This window comes from Penicillium psychrosexuale, assembly GCF_028828465.1.
Source record: "Penicillium psychrosexuale strain IBT 29551 chromosome Unknown utg000002l, whole genome shotgun sequence".
NCBI classification, from domain to species: Eukaryota; Fungi; Ascomycota; class Eurotiomycetes; order Eurotiales; family Aspergillaceae; genus Penicillium; species Penicillium psychrosexuale.
Window position 1 is genome coordinate 341,158 of NW_026643187.1, and position 19,497 is coordinate 360,654.

At 48.9% G+C, this 19,497-nt stretch overlaps 6 protein-coding genes across 6 annotated transcripts; 2 read left to right on the plus strand and 4 right to left on the minus strand.

Annotated features, from left to right (window-relative positions):
- Positions 1 to 1,048: 1,048 nt before the first annotated feature.
- On the plus strand, positions 1,049 to 2,693 carry N7518_001267 (choline-phosphate cytidylyltransferase; the record flags this gene model as incomplete). The annotated part of the gene is made up of 4 exons (XM_057182195.1): positions 1,049 to 1,557; positions 1,661 to 2,011; positions 2,070 to 2,478; positions 2,556 to 2,693. 4 exons carry the CDS (start codon positions 1,049 to 1,051, stop codon positions 2,691 to 2,693), a joined length of 1,407 nt encoding a protein of 468 aa, XP_057043645.1.
- A 4,070-nt stretch (positions 2,694 to 6,763) lies between these two features.
- On the minus strand, positions 6,764 to 7,780 carry N7518_001268 (uncharacterized protein; the record flags this gene model as incomplete). Its single annotated transcript, XM_057182196.1, has 2 exons — positions 6,764 to 7,603; positions 7,655 to 7,780. 2 exons carry the CDS (start codon positions 7,778 to 7,780, stop codon positions 6,764 to 6,766), a joined length of 966 nt encoding a protein of 321 aa, XP_057043646.1.
- Positions 7,781 to 8,297: 517 nt separating this feature from the next.
- N7518_001269 (uncharacterized protein) lies at positions 8,298 to 9,292 on the minus strand (the record flags this gene model as incomplete). Its single annotated transcript, XM_057182197.1, has 2 exons — positions 8,298 to 8,303; positions 8,345 to 9,292. The coding sequence occupies 2 exons, from the start codon at positions 9,290 to 9,292 to the stop codon at positions 8,298 to 8,300; spliced, it is 954 nt and encodes a 317-aa protein (XP_057043647.1).
- A 681-nt stretch (positions 9,293 to 9,973) lies between these two features.
- N7518_001270 (DMT family transporter) lies at positions 9,974 to 11,507 on the minus strand (the record flags this gene model as incomplete). Its single annotated transcript, XM_057182198.1, has 2 exons — positions 9,974 to 11,008; positions 11,109 to 11,507. 2 exons carry the CDS (start codon positions 11,505 to 11,507, stop codon positions 9,974 to 9,976), a joined length of 1,434 nt encoding a protein of 477 aa, XP_057043648.1.
- Positions 11,508 to 13,919: 2,412 nt separating this feature from the next.
- N7518_001271 (UTP25 family protein) lies at positions 13,920 to 16,201 on the minus strand (the record flags this gene model as incomplete). Its single annotated transcript, XM_057182199.1, has 3 exons — positions 13,920 to 15,413; positions 15,469 to 16,009; positions 16,059 to 16,201. The coding sequence occupies 3 exons, from the start codon at positions 16,199 to 16,201 to the stop codon at positions 13,920 to 13,922; spliced, it is 2,178 nt and encodes a 725-aa protein (XP_057043649.1).
- A 217-nt stretch (positions 16,202 to 16,418) lies between these two features.
- N7518_001272 (eukaryotic translation initiation factor 3 subunit F) lies at positions 16,419 to 17,563 on the plus strand (the record flags this gene model as incomplete). Its single annotated transcript, XM_057182200.1, has 3 exons — positions 16,419 to 16,520; positions 16,579 to 17,291; positions 17,347 to 17,563. The coding sequence occupies 3 exons, from the start codon at positions 16,419 to 16,421 to the stop codon at positions 17,561 to 17,563; spliced, it is 1,032 nt and encodes a 343-aa protein (XP_057043650.1).
- Positions 17,564 to 19,497: the final 1,934 nt, after the last annotated feature.

The following is a 19,497-nucleotide window of genomic DNA, read 5'->3' on the forward strand; positions in this document are numbered from 1 at the left end:
TTTTCTTTGTTTTGCAATTAGTTATCGTCGGGCTCCAGTCCCGAGCCTGTTACACCCTTTTTTTAACTCCTTCGACTTGAAATGGATAATTGTCAGAGACGGGACATGCGGCAAAGAGACACAGACGGAATTGAATGAGATGAAAGACAAGAGCTTTGAATTTCCATGGAGGTCGATGTTGAAAGAGAGAGCCCTTCGCCGGGAGCTAAATGGGCCTCATGAATACGTTTCTTACTTTATGCCATCACCACAACGAGTTACCGCAGAAAATGCCCGCTATTGACGAGCCATTTACCTACAATTCCTATCCGCTTTTTTTCCGGGGTGTTTTTCTTCCCCCTCCTAATTCCCGGTCTATTCCCTACCTACGGTCATTGATTTACCTATACGAGAATGAGTACTAGGGGCGCAAGCTGGTAGAGCTGGGTATTGATTGAGATTTTGTCAGGAGCAATGGACAATGACAATGATCATTTACATAACCTTTGGCGTATATCTGATGCATTGCGCATTTTCTTTGTACCTTGGTAGATGTTTCATTGTTCTATCCTGGCAACGGCGAGTCATGTATATTGACGTAGGCCAAGCCAAGGATGGGAAACTCCTACAATCAAATGTTCCCAAGTGCGTATTTGAGTCTGGTAGCAATGAAGCACAACAGTACTCCGTAAAAAAGAGTACATTCAACGGTAAGGTGATGTATGACGTCCACGATGTCCACGATGTCCACGATAACCCCTGTAACCCACACGTGGTCGGTGTAACCCAGTCCTGCCAAGACTTTATTTGCAATCTCCCGGCCGTATTTGCAATTCTCGGTATTGTAAAATTCAACCCCGTACACTCTGCAACCTGAGACCGTGGCTTATGACAGTGGAGTTAGGTCCCCACTCTTTCCCCAAACAGAAAATTACCAGTGTCCCCTAAAACCGGGTTGCCGTCATTCAGGGTTCTACATCAATTCTCTCCCTAATTCTCTCGGTTCCCCATCCTTTCATTCATTTCCCTCGGAAGACATCTCTCATTCATTCTTCAGGGCCAAATCATCATGTCGCCTTCTACTTCTCCCGCCGGCAAGCGCAAGCGCAGCGCCTCCCACCTTCCCGCGCCCGTTTCCAAGAACGTCACAGCTGACCTCCAGCCGTCGTCACGCGACGCGTCTAACGAAGAAGGGGGCAAGGACTCAACAGGGCCCGCCAATGCCAACCCCCACAACGCCAATGGTACCCGCCACCCTTCTAAGCGGGCCCGCAAGGCTGCCGCCGCCGGTGCTGCAAGCCACACCGAGGTGAACGGGGTCAAGCCGGCCGTCAACAAGGAAGACCCCGGCGAGCCATTTGCGACTACCGCCAGCAATGAGAAGGAGGATGGGCCTCGGTCGCGCCCCGGTTTACATATCGATTTGCCCGAAGATGATCAGCCTGTTACAGAGGAGCAGATGGCGCCCCCGGTCTTTGGACGCTTGCAGGATCCCGTGGGTTATCATACTAACCCACCCCCAACGGGTCGCTCAGTACGCGTTTATGCGGACGGTGTCTTCGATTTGTTCCATCTTGGGTAAGTGATCACACGAGCGGATCAGGTTTTGGTTTCAGCCCCCAATTTCTTCGGGCTGTGGGCTTGCTCAATTGGGTAATAGTTGCTGACTATCACTTTACAGCCACATGAGACAGCTCGAGCAGGCTAAGAAGGCTTTCCCCGATACTTATCTCATTGTCGGTGTGACTGGTGACGAGGAGACACACCTGCGCAAGGGTCTGACGGTGCTCAGCGGCGCCGAGCGCGCGGAGACTATCCGTCACTGCAAGTGGGTCGACGAGGTCATCCCCTGCTGTCCGTGGGTTGTGACGCCGGAGTTCCTGTCCGAGCACCAGATCGACTATGTTGCCCATGACGACCTGCCCTACGAGGCCGCTGAGGGCGATGACATCTACGGTCCTATCAAGGAACAGGGCAAGTTCCTGGTCACCCAGCGTACAGAGGGTGTCAGTACCACCGGTATCATCACACGGTATGTTTCACCTCCCACATCGAATCCAACGGACTAAAGCTGACATTATTATTTATAGGGTCGTCCGCGACTACGACCAATACATCTCCCGTCAATTCAAGCGTGGCGCCTCTCGCCAAGAATTGAACGTATCCTGGTTGAAGAAGAACGAGCTCGAGATCAAGCGTCATGTCGTCGAGTTGCGTGATAACATCCGCAACAACTGGACCATGACTGGCCAAGAGCTCGGCCGTGAATTGCGCCAGATCTGGCAGAACAGCCGTCCTAACAGCCCGGCGCCCAGCGCCCGCAACAGCATGGACTGGGGAATGCGTGGACCCCTCACCAGCCCGACAGGCGGCAGCAAGTCGCACCTGTCGCGTGTGGGTGCGGAACACAACCGCGCGGATAGCCCCATGGGCTCGCGCCGCAATGAGGATTTCGCTACTGGGTACAGTCTCGGGTTGATCGGAGGTGTGCGTGCTTGGGTAGGTCACATCCCATAGTCGCTGGATATGCAGCGCAGCTTTATCTAGTTTAACTCGTACTAATTTGCTTCATACAGATGGCCCGCAGTCGCCAATCTCTCCAGGAACCCCCTAGTGGGATGCACAGTCCCACTGACGAAGAACTCGAGTCCGAGCATAACAATGGCTATGACGAGGAGGTGCGTGGCCGTGCCGGTCACGTCTCTGCTCAGTAGATGACTTGGCTTGGTGCCTTTGATGCCGTATGTCCCGACGAAGCTACACATTGGGTGGTAATTATATACCTGCCATTCCAGTCCCTATAGCCGCAATTCCCCCCTGCCCCCTGCCCCAGCACACATTCCTCCTACTCTTTTGCATATGTATCCATCTTTTCATCTTGCATTCGGTTCGTGTCCTATACCTTTACAAATTGTCCCGTAACTGGCGGTTTCTCCTATGTCGGGCGCTTGGTGTCTTTTTTTCTTCTTCGTGAATAGACTGTATGTCGGACTTGGCTTGTTCGGGTTCGATGCAGTTTTTTTGTGATTTGTTTTCTTACTTGTCTTGATTTTTGCTTTGGTTGTGGTTCGGTGGTTTCAACGCTCCTCCTTCCCCTTAATACTCTCCCAATGAACTTTTTTCTTGTTTGATGTCTTTGTATATGGCCTTGATTTGGTGGTGATGATTGGTGACTCCTTTCCTCTGATCATGCTCTGACCATGATCTTTGATGTTGGTATATCCTCCAAGGCCATTCCTTATCCCCTGTTTGTTCTAGTTTGTTTATAAAAGCTGGAATTGATGGACAGCCGATCGGGTCTGGTACATCACCTCGGCCTTGATCATGTCCGGATATGAACTGCACATAGATTGAGATAGCTTTGTTTGATGTTTCAGTTTCCAATTGCGTGGCCAATTGAAACTTTGCAGGTTACTAGATCTGATAGATGTTGTGTCAGTATAGAATGTATGTCCTGTACGACTATATCCGTGAGCCTGCTAGCCCTAATCTTCGTATCGTCTCTTCTGGGGCATTGCCACCTATAGGCCGGATAAGTTATCCGTTTACCTGGACCCTGCATATGGATTGCCAGACTTGAAAAGAAAAGGAAACCTGTCATCCACCTGGTTTGTTTGGTAGATGTATAGACGAACTACGGATTTTGATATGTTGCATGCCATTTGATAGATACCCTGGATACTATCTCAGAGAGCACATACGAGGAAATCTCGACAGTTCCTCGACACACCTAAAGCGGCTAGTGGATGTGTGCCACTAGCAAAACATAGTGTGTGGGTAACCCTTCTCAAAACAAAAATGCGGCAGTAACGATGGATCAGAGGGGCCATACTCCACCTTGAAGAAGCTCTAGAGTATTCGGTCCACTCAGGCTACTTGTTCTTAGACTGCCGAGTCGTCTATGTAGACTTCGGATTCTGCAGATCCCGAAAGTAGGGTTAGCACTGAAACCGCAAAATGCCATGTCAATTACTGGGAATTAACTGTGGTTTTTATTATTCTATTCATTTCGTTCTTGTCGACATATATTTCGCATAGCCTATTAGAATAGTAACCTTGGATAACCTTTGAGTGGGAGTTCAGCCACCAGCCATCAAAGATCGTGACTTCAAGGGTTCGACAGACAATTTTTACCACGTTAAGTTTTTCTGTTTTGGATCCATCCCAATCGAAATATTGCCTTGCCTGGGTTCTTTTACTAGCTATATCTATCTGCTGGAAGGTCACCTGACCTCCATTGTTTGCTCCTGCTATATAGTCTTCCACAAACCTGTAGACAGTTTCTTCTTTCCCCACAACTAAGAATTTTCTAGAGTCACCTATCTCCAATAGGAGACTATTTAGACAATCTCTCACTATCATTATACTATATATATCTTTACAACGCATACAACCATTGATGCGCCTATATCTCAAAGCAGTGATCGCATCTCCTACCTCATCGTGATTTGCATGATTATCGAAGCTATGAGTGGCTTTGCATGAGCTTCAGCAAAACATATGTCAAGACGAAGGGACATTGGAGTTGAAACATCGAGCAAAATTTGCAGTCATCTCTTCACGCCTCACGGATTCCTCTTATACCAACGCTGAGAACTGTGTAATCACCCAGATTACTGGCCGACACTGGTGGCATAGACGTGTCCGCTATCCTCGAAGAGCGGGGCGCCTGGACGACCATGATGGCTTCGTTTTTCTTCTGTGTATGATTATTATAGGCATCTACAACACCGAGAAATAAAGCAATCACGAGGAATTTGACGGTCAATGTCCCCACTCATGTGACGAATCCTGTGATATGTTGACTACTACCCTACTCCCCATGGTCTTATACGAGGGTCCCTTCTGTGAGTCCTTTCCGCCAGGCTGTTTTACGGTCGTACCACTAACGCTTCGGCAGGATGTGACCACGAGATATAACCAGTTCCTGGCTATACGAGTCCACTTTCTCTACTCCACCCTTCCTCAATTTCTTTGGGCACGTTCCTTGCGGGACAAAGCTTGTAGGTTCATGAGCGGAAGGTTCAAATCCTAGCTTGGTGAGGGGCACCAAGAGAGCAGACATACAAGAGTTGTTGGCTGCTGGAACCTAGATTTACATCTTGTTGGGTGACCGGAAGGCGGTCACCCATGTGACTAAGATAAAGTGGACGAGAGGAGGAAAGAGAGAAGAGGAGGCGAATCGACACTGGTTGTTTTCCTCATTGCAGATACAACGTAGATCGATCGCCATTACATCTACTTTGAGTATAACGACAACAATGTACAGAATTTGGGGAGTGGAAGAAGATGTGCGCAACATGTTTTTATTATTGCTACTTGCTCACAGTCGATAGTTTCAGTTTCTTCATCACATTTGTCATAAATCATGCCCATGACCATGTCCATGTTCCTTGTAGACATTTTAATATAGCATTGCCATTTTATCGCAGGTACGTCTTTATGAGAGAAGCTATCGTGTATAATAACTGGTATGGAAATTCGGATTATACTACTATGCCATTATTACTATAAGCCACGCTGCCTTGTAGAATATGGACACATCCAAGTCTAACATAATTATAGCAGTTTAATTAAACATCATCTCGTATTAGGCACGCTTGCAGCATAGATTCAGGTTATACTAGGGTCGTATAGAAATTATAGTAGTTTGATTTAAACACTCATTACTAGCAGCGGCATCTTAGATTCCCTAGGGCAAAAGATTTCGTGGAAATGAGATGAGACAATTATTAGATAATATTAATGTACTACCTTGTCAGTTTTGTTCTCTTATTCCAGCAGTAAGTTGTCATATATTGTATTCGCGATGTTGAGCCGACCCAGCCACTATCGTCATGTACACAGGGGACATCTCTGTCATCAAAATTTGAGCATGTTTTCATTGTGTACAAGGATTATGTGGTTGAGTTTGGGCCCTCTGTGATAACCCTGCATGCTCTTCTCATGAGAAGAGCTAGTCTGTTTTGGTTTTAGGTGCATATGGCCAAGTGCAGATCTCATTCATTGGGCGTGGGTGAATGGAGCTAGTTGGTTTTGGGGTTTGTTATTTGGTATCTGTTTCAAAGCAGCCGTACTAGCCCTTAACGCCTCTGATATGGACGGCATTTTGTTACGTGCATCGCAAAACGAACTCTAGGCAACAGGCACGAGTTACTCGGAAATGCAGTCTCGTATTCGAGCACACGAGCAGCTGATCTCGGATTAGGCGATGGAGTCAACGAAGTAGAGATTCATTCTTCGGGGTCTTTCAACTATAAAACTGGCTCCATCGCCCTTGAATAATTTTTTTTTCAGACACACAGAACAAGCTCCAACAAGCCTTTTAAAGTCCACAATATCTGGTGAGAGCTCTAACTTGAATTCGTTCACAAAGTATGTCAAATCAAGTCTGACCAAAAGAATATCAGCAAACCCCAAGCTATAGCCACCAACAAATCACAATATGTCTTCGATTCGTCTATACAGACCGATATGTCAACTGTGTCGCAAGACCGAAGCATGTGATTACAACCTACGACCCTCAGCCGCCATGTAACAAGCCGAACTGCGGCGGGTACAAAGACCAGCACATGGGAGCGACAACCAAGAAAGGAGGAATATGCCCCAAGTGTTGATAATGGATCAGTGAAGTTTTACTTCAGAAGCTCTATGGCCTGTGGGGAGATTGGATTCCGTCACTTTGGCGATATGAGGTGAAAGCAGAGGGAGCCATGGAGGGGAAGGACGCTGAATAAACACCAAATCCCAGCTATTGAAGAGAACGTATACTCCTTTTTCCTCTCTAGATCCGGACATCCTCCTTCTCGGATATTCCCTGTAGTTGAGTAATATCCCGAACAACATCCCCAGCAGACTGGTATTGTTGCTTCCAGCATTTTTCCGTGATGTAATAGCAAATATGTTCTTGCTCAGCAGATGGAAATATCCCTTCCTCATATAAGGACTCTATCTTCTCCTCATCATCAAAGCTATCTAGCTCCGGAAAGGGTTCGTGTCCTGTCATGATGAAATAAATTGCGGAGCCAAGTGCAAAGAGTTCAGTGTGCACATCCGCATAGTCCCCGTGAACTCGCGGTCGAAATGACTTTGTACACTCACGAGATAGCCCATCTAGTAATGTTTTACCACTCGACTTAAGCATGCCTTGGAAATCCGCAAGTATGAGGTCCAAGTTCTCATCAAGGAGCAAATTCCGAACATTTAGATCACAATGGATAACACTCTTTGAATAGATATAACTAAGTGCCTCGGCAGCATGTTGGCACCGATGAAGCCTTCTTTCAAGAGGAATAACGTGATCCGAGGTGATATAGTCCATTAAGTTGCCGTTTGGAGCATATCCCAGAAGAAGACCATGCTCGGTCAGCCCCTTGGATTGGATTATTCGAGGATGAGGTCCAAGAATGTCGAGAAGTTGAGCCTCTACTTCAAGGCTTTGCCGGTCGCCAGGAACATGTGGGTATTTCAAGGCAGTCGTGTCATCAACAAGGCCGATGTAACTTCCACCACCCCAACCAATGATCTCTGAAACCCCCGGAGGAAGATACTGATGGATTACCCGAATGTCGACGTGGGAGGCGGGGGAATTTGACACATCATTTCCAGCCGGTGTCGTATCCTCCTATATTAATTAGTAATTATACCCAGGAGACTAAATATGGCCGAGACTTACAGGCTCTGGTTTCAATGTAGTGCCCGCTGATGGAATCCAGCCACGCAAAGCCCTGTAGATGGAACCGAATACAAGATTGAGCGGATAGCATATGGGTCTGAATAGAGTAGAGATTATTGAAAACATTATGGAAGGGTTAAGTGTTCCCTCGTCTTGGTGTCTTGGCTTTTCGAATGTACTGGGGACGTGAGAAGGAAAGGGGGAAGATAAAACGGGTAGATGTATGCAAACTAAGCAAATTGTATAATATGCAAACCCCTAGCTAGCCATGGATGTATCGGCTAATCCCCCTATTTCGGAAGGAGTTCGGGTTGTTTGCAGGAAATAGCGGGGTTTGAGGTACTCATGCGTTTAAGGGCTGACCGCTATAGTCATTGGTCCGGTAACATATTTGAAAGTAGTTGCCCTATGATCTCAAATGAGATATATAGTTATGCTGATGCTTATATTGCATAAGCAGAAGAAACATCAAGCAGCAGTAATAGCCAGCCTAATCCCCCTCCTCTTCCTTTCTTCCATATCCATCGCCTTCAACATCCTCCCAAACCCAACCCTCGGCTGACACAATATCCCCCTCAAACCCTCCCTCAAAAGGCCGACGTCCCTAACCAACTCCCCCTCGACCACCCCCTTAGCAAGAATATCACATCTAGCCGTAACAGCCAAATCAAACACATCCAATCCTCTAACCCCAAGAATCGGCTTCACCCACTCCTCCCCAATCCCAAACGGAATCCTCTGACCCGAAACAACCGCCTCCCCAGTACTCCCCAATACACTAGTAAACCTCCCCAAATCCAAACTCAACCCCAACACCCGCAATCCCTCCAACGAGGCGACAACATCCCAAAGCCGCACCCACAACTCATCACTATGCGTATGCGCATAGATCGACCCCTTATGATCCAACCCCGCCATCGGCACCCAGATCGGCATCCACTGAACCGTCAGTCTTGAAATGGCATTCCGGGCAACAGGCGACAGCGACGCCGCGAACGCAATGAAGGTGAATAGATCGTCGACGTCGAAATGCGAGGCTTTATACAGGATTGGCTCTGCTTCGAAATAGATGGCCCGACAGACGCGGAGCAGGGCACTGTTGCTATTGCTTAGGGTTGAAGGGAGAAGGGAGTGGGTGTGTGGGTAGAGGAGTCTGTCGCTGTGGCCTGGCACGCGGCCGTCGTAGATGCGCCACCGGGCTGGGGTTGTGGGGCAGCAGTGGCGATTTTGGGTTAGGGAGGGGTTTGACGGAAGTTGGGGTTTATGGGGGTTTTGATGAGGGTTTTGGGCTGGGGTTGGACAGCGCACATGGCGGATTTTGCCTTTTAGTTGGACTAAGTGGATGGTTTGAGGGGTTTGGGTGTTTGGAGTTGGGGAGTTGGTGAGGACATAGGACCATATTATTTGGCGGAGTTCAGGTGGAAGGCAGAGAAGGGGAGATTCTTGAGGTTCGAATTGGAATTGGCTTGATGCTGATTCTGGATTCCAGTCTATAGGTGGGTGGAGATTGCTCTCTGGGGAGCAGATTGCACGTGATTGGATTAAATCGCGGACGGTGTCGCGCCACCGATGGCCAGTTGGGTAATAATGCCAAATAGAATAGGGATCACGAAGGACCCAGGCGTCGAAGTGGCGCATTGGGATGTATAGAAGTGAAGAGTAAGAAATACGGGGAAATTATGGGGCAAGTGGGCTTTTATGGAGAAATCCACAATTCGTATAGACTAACTAGTACTGGACTAGACTTATATATTGAGGTCTTGGTTGTAACCTAATGACGTCGAGACAGTTGGATTTGGATTTTATCCCGTGGAGAGGGGATAACACAGATATAACACAAAAGTGCATATTATAAAGTGCTATATCTATTGAAGATTCCAAGGATCGTCATTCTTTTCAGTCATGTACGTGTAGTTAGGGAGTTGCATAGTCACTGCGAATTATCAATTGCGGTCTAGCGTGTCTATTCGGTTTTAGCGTGTTTATATAGAGTCCGGCCGCTTCAACTTTTCGCTACTTTCCCTGCTTTTGGTGTTGCCGGGTGTAAGGGGCCTGAAGTACGTCGTCATTGCTGTCGCCCGTGCTCTTGGCACTCCTACAATTCTATATTTATAATCATAGAGCACATATTTCCATCTTTCATAGGATTGTACCCTTTTCATTCCTAGACTTACATCGTAGCATACAGAAGTATATAAACAATGCAATGGCCGGAGCAGGCTCCTGGCCAATCTAATTTCAGTAAAGTATAGAGGTCAAAGCATCTACACGCTAACCCCATAACGATATATACAAAGGCTTAGGATGCAAGCGCAAAACTCAATTCCCCTGTTCTGACCCCTGCGCTCTCTCCTCATCATCGGCGTCCTTGAAACTCTCATCCTCAGTGGCGTCCTTGTATCCCTCCGCATCACGATACTCGTCCACTCCACTATCACTTCCGTTTTGGGCAGGACCCTCATGCGCAAACACTACAAAAATCGCACAAGCCAAGATAATCCCAGACCCGATCCAACTAATCGGAGTGAGCGTACTCCCCCAAACAACCTTATCATAGAATACCGCAAAGAACATCTGCATATAAACCATCGACGTAGCACGCGCTCCCTGCGCGACAGGCTTCCCATCCGAGACAGACGCAGGCGGGACGTACGACAAACCCGCCGTCAACAGGAACTGCAACAGGAACCCGCAGATACCGAGCCCGGTCAGCAGTGTCCATTCAACGGCCGTAATAGGCACTCGGAACGGCACAGAAGGCACGACCGCCATCGCAATCAAAGAAATAATCGTCGTCACGGACGAGAAGTACGTCACGGACACGAGGGGGTGGGCACGACGGCCGATAATACGGATAGTACTGTAAGCGCCTGAAGCACCGATCACGCCGATCAAGGCGACGATTGTCGCCAGGATGTGGTGGTAGGAGTCTGTTTCGGAGGGTGGTTTTTCGACGGCCGAAGTGGACAAGCCTAATGCCCATGCGGCGGCTGCGGTTGGGGTTGCAAATGAGACGCTTGGGTCGTGCTTGCCGAAGGGGCGGGCGATGAGCACGACGCCGCCGAGAGAGATTAGACCGGCGCATAGCTGTTTTCGGGAAAAGGTCTCGCCGGGGATGAGGAGCGAGCAGGCGTAGCAGGAGATGATTGGTGAGAGGAAGGTTATCACTGTTGCTTCGGAGAGGGGGAGGTATTGCACGGAGTAGTAGAGACAGTAAACGCCGGTGAAGCCGAAGAGGGCGCGGAGGAGGAGGAGACCGCGGACTGGACGTGTGCCTAGTGGGGAGGGTGTTGAGGCGATGTACATGTATAGGTAGCTTGCAATTGCTGTTATGGACATGCGGGCAAAGAGGATCTGGGGGTGTTAGTTTGGTTTGTAATAATGGAGGTATAGGAATACGGATATGTCGAAATTATATGATATCAAACATATCTTCCCTTTTTCTGTCTCTTACCTGGAAAGGATGCATAGAGCTATGGATTTCCAAGATCTGCGTCATGACATTCATAGAGGCAGCGAAGGCCTGCGACAGCAGGACCAGCCCCATACCCTTATTGCGCAGCCACCATACTTTCCATGCACGGCGGGGTCGCGCAGCTGCAGCAATAGCGGCAGCGTCGTCATATTCATCGTCCTCGATAGGACGGGGTTCTGATTGAGCCAGTGCTGGTCGGGAGTCGGCTTCGCTACCACTTTCACAGTTGTAGTCATGTTCATCCTCGCCTTGAGTTTGTGAAGACGATCTCTTGGATCTCGGGTTCGATCTCGACTGCTCCACCCGGATCGGCAGCGGTGCGTCCGGATGATCCTCGTATTGGTCGGCGCCTGAGGCCGAATCACGTTTTGAAGCCATGCTGGGATGTGAGATCTTGGCGTCGTTATTGGAGAGGCGATTGGTGCGGGGATTGTGGGGGATGGAAATGGAGGTATCTAAGATGACTTTTCCTCTCTCTGGAATCGGATTATTCTTTTATAGAGTCTGAGTGTACAGTGTTCTCCTCGAGAAGAGATATGCAGATAAACAATATATTCAGGCGAAAGGGAAGGATTCTTATATCTGCGCTGGACTGCCGATCTGGTTAAAAGAGATTTCAGCTCGAAATGCGCATGACGGCCGAGTGGAGCCCCCGTTGACCACTGACCGCTTCTCTTTTTACTTTCTTCTTGCTTTTTCTTTCGACTTTTCGTGACTTTCATGATCTTTGACTTGACTCGACTCGAACTGGTTTGTAGATTTAGTTGCCTTGTCCCTGGTTGCGTACTACCACGTACTCCGGACTGTACAAGAAGCACAAGCGGCACACGACCTACTACCTTATGCACGATCTACTAGCTACATATAAATATGCACCTAACGGATATTTATCCGCTTTCCTTTCCTTTCTGTGTTTCATTTCATTTCATTTTGTTTCATTTCTCATTCAAGTTTCGATTTGCGTGATATTGCTTACTAATCGCCGCTTCAAGCTTCCAAGGTTCCAAGGTTGGGAATCGAGCTACCCAGAGATGAGCTTTGTAGTTAAGAGTTTATGCGATCGGCCCCAGTCGTAGATCTAGCGAGCTAGACAATATACAACATACATATCCATGTCATAGAAAGCCACAGGGCCCGTGATCTCTCAGAATTGAAATCACATGGTCTCCTTTGATTGAGAAGGAGAGTGGAACCTCAGGATTGGTTTTATGATCGGGACCACCCGGATACGGTTACATAGTATTCTGCCAGCCGAGAACAGCTGTAGGGCAGCGATATTCCTAGTAGAGACATCGTAGATGGGAAACGTCATAACCAAGCTTTTAGCCTGGATTGGACGTCTGTGTCCCACACTTAGTGGACTACTTTGCTGGCTTTATAGTCCACCACTGACCGCGGCTTTTTCATCTTCATAGCGAGCAGCCTAGGATAGAGAAACAATCTGAGCTTCGTAGTACATTACTCCCCGATTCCAGGATATCATTACATTCTCAGACAACCTTGCACCGAAAATACAGTTTTCCTTTTTCTTTCGTTGCGTGGCAGGCCGAATAAATCGAATGGTACACGTATGTACAGCGTTGTATTCGATATCACGTAGGCTTCGTAGTGGAGAACTTCTTCACGACGACACTCAGGGTCAAGCCAATCACGAGAGAAAATGAGAGAAAATCGTCCAAGTCGGCTCGAACACCCGACCCACCAATCCCGAAGCGGAACATTTAAGACAGTAGATCCCTCATACAGACTGTCGAAGGAAAGAAAGCGTGCTTCTCTTTGATTAAGATACGTTCTTAGTGCAGAGGCCGTACTTGGATATTTTCATCTCACTATATGTCCCGAAGGGCAGGATATCGATTCCTCCAGCTCACTTTGCGGATGAGAGACGTATGGAGGTGGAAGATACTCGACCGTGGTTGGCCGATTATTCAAGATCCGCTTTTCGCGCAATGTGGGGTTTGAACACCCGACATCACTGGCTGTGATAGCACGTGACTTCCGAATAGCGTAGGACCAATTATACGCTATCAAAAAGACCCACACCTGTATAACCTCAAAAAGGACCTGTAAAAGAAAAAAAAATAGGTAGCTTCTCTTTGATTGAGCGTGTCATCCTTAGTGCAGGGGCCATGCTAATCTTCTCTGTATATTTTCATTTGACCATATGCCCCGAAGGGCGAAAAGACATCCTTACAGTTCAATATAACCTCGATTTTCGGCATAATTATACCGCCTATTACTTTGGGCCTAGGCACGTGATATCAAGTTACGTAATACTTTATACAGTACACGGCAGATTCATAGTTCTGTTTAACCTTTATTAATTAGTTATAGTTATGTTGTAGAGTAGGTTGATGACCGCTTGATCATGCATCCTCTAAATCTGATTATTTCTGTCACTGCATCCACTTCCCTCAAACACCTACCAAAGAAATAGTACAAATGATCAGTTGCTGCTCACAGATTCTCACTAAAAATCAGAAAGAGAACCTGTTATAAGTCATTGACACGGTATTTGAGAGTTGCAGCCAGCGGTACGGAGTAGATATACCTAAAGTAGTTAGTTAAAGTGTGCCGCAAGCGTAGTAGTCGGTCTCAACTAAAAATTGCAGCCCTAATTCTTCAATCCACCGTGATGCTCCTACCGTCGCCAGGATTACGTCTGAGAGCGAAGTGTGAGGCACCTATGTATCTACATGATAAATAAAGAACAGTGCAGATGAAGTGGTATGAAGGAATAGTTCATACGATCATAATAATATCGACCTTGAGAAGCATACACGGCTATATTTATACAAAAGTAAACGTATCACCTCCCTTCTCCTGCAACATATTTCCAGTCCTCGAGGTACCAACAATACGCTCCAACTTCAGCGCATCCCACTTCGAGAACAGCGCACGCACACCAGCCTCAGCAGCCTCAATCAAAGCCGCAGGATCAAGACCCAAGAACCCAACGATCTCGCCATAGAACAGCGCGTTATCTGGGAGCCCGTACATGACCACACGCTTAACACCGCGGATCTGGTAACGGCGGAAGTGGTGAGCGCGCTCGGTATACAGCAGCACAGAGTGACGGCCGGACACGAAATGACTGCGGGCACGGTTAGCCTCCTTCGGCTCGGTGTACTCGGAGATAGCGCCAAAGGAGACATTGGTTGTTTGCGTGGAGGTGGCGAAGTGGTTACGCACGCGGACGAAGTCGAGGTAGGAGGGGATGAAGATGAGAGTGCCGGCGCCGCCCTTGCCGCGGCCGTGCGTGATGTTCTTCACCAGAGTGGACAGTATAGTCGTTGTGAAGTGCTTGAAGCGCGCGTCAGGATCTTTAATGGGCGACGTGCTGTCGATGCGGGTGAAGGTTTGTTTGACGGGGACTGCGAGCGGGAGCTCAGTTATGGCACCGGCATACGTGGGGGTTGCTTTGAGGCGGCCCGAGACGTTTTGCATATGGGATGAGAAGAGGGCGTTGATCTCAGGCGTGATGAAGGATGAGACCACTACAGTTTGTCGGACATAGCGGGCTTGGTTGTCCAAGTACCAATTGCGGACACGGCCAAAGTCGCAGCCGTGCGCTTGTTTCGGTTGCAAGTTCAGGTGCTGGAAGATGTAGTCGACGTGGTCCCAGTTCTGCATGAGCATGGCATCAGCGTGGTCAACCACTACCAGCTCAATCGAGGAGAGGAAATCATGATCGCGCTTCTTGACGTCAGACTGGTCCATGATCGTACGCAGACCCAGTGGACTGGCCAGAATGATGTCGGAGCTGTAGAATTGCGCGAAATATTTGACTGTCTTGCGCGTGAACTTGAGACCCAGTCGGAACATGTCGTCGTCATTGCCGCCGAAAAGTTCCCGGAAATCCTCGGTCTTATGCTCCCAGGACTCATCATTCGGCGCCGAGAACGAGTCAGTGAAGCGTTTTTTGTTCTCTTGCTGCTCGGGCTGATAGATCCGAGTGATCGCATCGAGAACCTTAACACATGCCTGTCGAGTAGGCAGAATGTAAAGCACCTTAGGTCTGGTAAATCCTTGGTCACGGCACTCGATATCGGTGTCCGGGTCCTTGGACAAACGGGCGTTGTTTTTTAGGACTTGGTCTCGGGTCTTCAGCAGGTGATTGACGGTGTGCAAAGCAATAATCTCGCGCATCTCATTCGCATTAGAAGCAGTGCGGGCACCGTAGAGAACGTCTTGGTAGTTAAACACATATGGCGCGATGACCTGGGCTTGACCGGTGATTTTAGGTAGGAGCTCGGCCGCACGAGCCTTCAATTTTTGTTTAAGCTGCGCGATTGCATGTTAGTACACTCAAAATACAACTCATGTCTATTCCGCATACCTTGATATTGGTTGTGCTCTTCATTGGCGGAAGGATTGATGGACTGTCTGCTCCCGTGTCGGGAACAGTATGTACCAGTCGTAGCCCATCCACCTCTTTCTTGACGGATGCCCATTTGTTCGATTGGATAGGCTCAATCTGCTTGATCAAATCTGCACTCTCGCGGAGATCGAAGTGCTTCTCAAAAGCAGCAGTTGGGTCCTCGTCCTCGTCTACCTCCTCCTCTTCATCGTCGGACGGCGCTTGGGCTTGCAAATCATCATCGCCCTGCTCTGGTTCCTCTGGTTCCTCTGGTTCCTCTGCGGTTTCTGCTATTTGAATCTCAGCATTTGCGTTTGCGTCGGTAGCAATCTTGCGCTTCTTCCGAGCTGGTCCGCTGGACTCATTGGGTTGAAGTAGCTGAAGGAGTTCATTGTATGGGCGTTCAGTATTCTCGTCTTCTTCGTCGCTGCTGGAACCCTCGTCCATAACGGTCTCATCAACCAATTCCTCTTGGGATTGCTCGCTAGCATCATCTTCTCCGCCAGAAGAATCGTCCGATCTAGTGATAATTAGACACAGTCATTAGACTCCAGACTGTGAGAACTTACTCAGACTCGTTCAATCGCGAAGTCGCAAAGGAATTGCGACCACCACGACCACCGCGACCGCCGCGACCACGACCTCGGCCGCGGCCACCACGGCCACCACGGCCTCGAGCTCCTCTAAAAGAACCACCACGAGGAGCAGGCATATTGCGAATAACTGGAAAGGAGTGGGCAATTCCAAGCTGTTCTGGCCGAAATGAGAATTTTGGGGGCTTATCTTATCTTAGCGCGAAATTTCCCACACACAACAGAATCGGAACAATCAGAGCGGCTCACTCCACCAAGGAAAAATTGAACCTCCGAGAAACGAAGGAAGTTTGGATCTTGAAACTTGCAAGATATTCCATCCCCCCAAAATCAATCATGGCCGAAGATTCTTTCCTTCATCTCGCTCGCCCCCTCGGCCCCGTTAGTGTGGGGACCGCTCCTACCACTGCCCCTCTGAACGTGGTCATCCAACCCCAGGTATGTTGCGATATGTGTGTGCTATATGATCTGAGGGGTAAAGCTCATTCCTCCCAAGGCAATCTTCTCAGTTCTCGACCACTCTCTTCGCCGCAATGCCGACCAGGAGCGAGTTATCGGTACACTGCTCGGAACACGATCTGAGGATGGAAGTGAGGTCGAGGTCCGATCCGCCTTTGCTGTCGGCCACTCCGAGGCTGAGGACCAAGTCGAAGTCGATATGGAATACCACAAGCAGATGCTGGCTTTGCACCTGAAGGCCAACCCACGCGAAGTCTTGGTTGGCTGGTACGCCACTGCTTCCGAGCTCAACACTTTCTCCGCTTTGATCCAGAACTTCTACAGCGGCCAGGGTGATGGTACCTGGCCTCACCCCGCCGTCCACCTGACTGTCTCCACTGAGGCTGGAAAGGATCTCGAGACTCGCGCCTACATTTCCGCCCCCGTTGGTGTCACCGCTGAGCGTGCTGCCGACAGCGCTGCTTTCATCCCAGTTCCCTACGAGCTCCGATACGGCGACGCCGACAAGAGCGGTCTTGAGTCTATCGCCAACGCTAAGGATGCCGAGGACCGTTCCACTTCCGTCACTTCCGACATTGAATCTCTGGAGCGCGCCATTGAGGAGGTCCTGTCCATGGTTGACCGCGTCTCGCGCTACGTTGAGTCCGTGATAGACGAGGAGACCCCCGCTTCCACTGCCATGGGCCAGTTCCTGCTTAACGCTCTCGCTCTCGCTCCCAAGGTCGAGCCTGCCGACATTGAGCGTGACTTGTATGTTGAATCTACATTATATTCCCTGGTGTTTCTTACCACTAACTTTCCACAGCAACAACCACATCCAGGACGTCCTGGTCGTTTCTTACCTCGCCAACACCGTGCGCACACAGATGGAGCTTTCCACTCGGCTAGCGACCGCCCAGCTTACTCTCGGCGGCGGCGGCGAGGGCCCCGCTACCGGCGACCAGCGCAATCAGCGTGGCGGCAAGGGCAACAACCAAGGCGGCCGCCCCCGCCAGGACCGCACCGAGGAGACCCGCGCATGAGATGTTTCCCACAGCAAAAAACGCTGATGCATAATGTGACCAATTGCGAGAGGAACACTCCTCTCCAAGTGAACGTGGATGTCTCGTCTCACGTTCCCTTCCCTTTCTATCTCACCCTTCCCTGACATTATTACTTTTGGGTCTTTCGCTTCTTGTTCACCAACCCTCTACCGCCTTCGTCCCTTTTTCCTTTTTCCGGCTTCCTCTTTTTTTTACTCGCGAGGCTTACATGTTCTCTCCGGAGCTCACGGACTGTGGCCTGGTCCCGTCAACGGCTTCCGGACTCGCTCTGTTTTGACGTCCAAACACGGTCTTCAACACCTGGTGCTGTGGTATTGAGACCGATTTACTATCAATATGATTGGTATAACATGTGGTGATGGTTGATGAGGTGACGATGTCATTACTGTTCGACGATAGAGAATATTCGGGGGTGATGAGTCTAGACTGTTGAAGATGAGAGATGGGTCTGCGAGACCCGATCTCTCCGGTTACGAAGTCGCATCTTTCTAGGCGCGGCGTTTTCAGTTATGATGAAATGGACATAAAAGTTCTAGAGCTTCTTCGTATTGTATATTTCCCACCATTTACTACTCCGGCTATAGCCATAAGAGGCTCACGTTATAGTCCTCCTTGGTCACTGAGGTTTCGTATGGTTCCAATTCCATTGAGGTATCAAGCATTTCCTGTCGGCTAACGTCCAAAATATCAGTATGTCACTTAAATGCGACAGCTTCAGGCTTGTTGTTATACTCTTCATCGTCCTCTTCATGCCGGACCACCCACCTGTTTCCGGCTGAACTCGTCTACCTGTGCTACTCAAGCAACAGTAATTGATAAGCAAGCTGGATGGAAGACGTGCTTAGGCTTCAGTATCGAGATGTTCAACCTCCATGTTTTTGTTGCCTCGCTCGCACCGAGGAGTCTCTCTTTTTGTCTTCCTGAAAGCTCAGATGGTGGACTAGTGAGTGTTGACAAGATGGCATCGGACGGGCAATCATCATCATAATCTAAGAGAAAGTAGAGATTCCGAAGATATATTCGTTGACTAGTTGTATACTTGTCGGGGGTCCCGGTCCGAATCGAATGTTTCCGATGACGCGGAATGCACGGCTGTGAGTTCTATTTGGCGCACCATGGCACGGCCTTTGCTCCTGCATGCGACATCTGATTTTCTCGGGGACAATATCGCCAATAAGGTAGATTCGAAGGAATATTTCCTGGTACAGTCCGTCTGGGGCATCATGAGGGAGGAGCCTTGTCGTGAATCTGATATCTCCGGTATTGTTCCGCGGTTGGCAGTGTAGAAAGGTATTTTCTTGTCTTCTTTTTTTACGCCCAGAAACCTCACATTCAATCAGATACCGTAGGTCTGTTGAGAGAGATACCCATCCAAAGTCGGAGATGTCGTCAAGCTGAGAGCGGCACGGAGTTGACGAGATTGTTGTCAATCTAGGACTGCAGCTAGAAGGTCTATTTGTTGAATTTTATGGAAGGCACAAATGGTGTATTAGTTTACAAGTTAGCCTCAATGTAGGTATGTGCATGTAGATACCGCCCTAGAGGTAGACCTCATGTTTCCAAGTGGGGAAGGAGGCTCGCGGACCCGAACCTTAATACTTTAATTTGACTATGGACGGGAACAATGTTGAGACGACTCAGGTTCTTGGCATGGTTCTACTACTGATAGCCTACAGTATATAACGAGCGTGGTTTTAGCCTAGTTTGCTCCTATCGCCGCGGTCAAGGCGTTGCGATGTACCAGTGGTTGCATCGGGCGAGTGGGACGGCCGCAAGTGCAAGTCGCGATGTCAGTCTTACCTTTCTTATATAAATAAAATGAGCATTGGGATTTGATGAATTCTCATTGTATTTCTCTAGTTATTTCTTGGTATTGGAAAAAGTAGCTGTAAATATATTGGCGAAAAGAAACA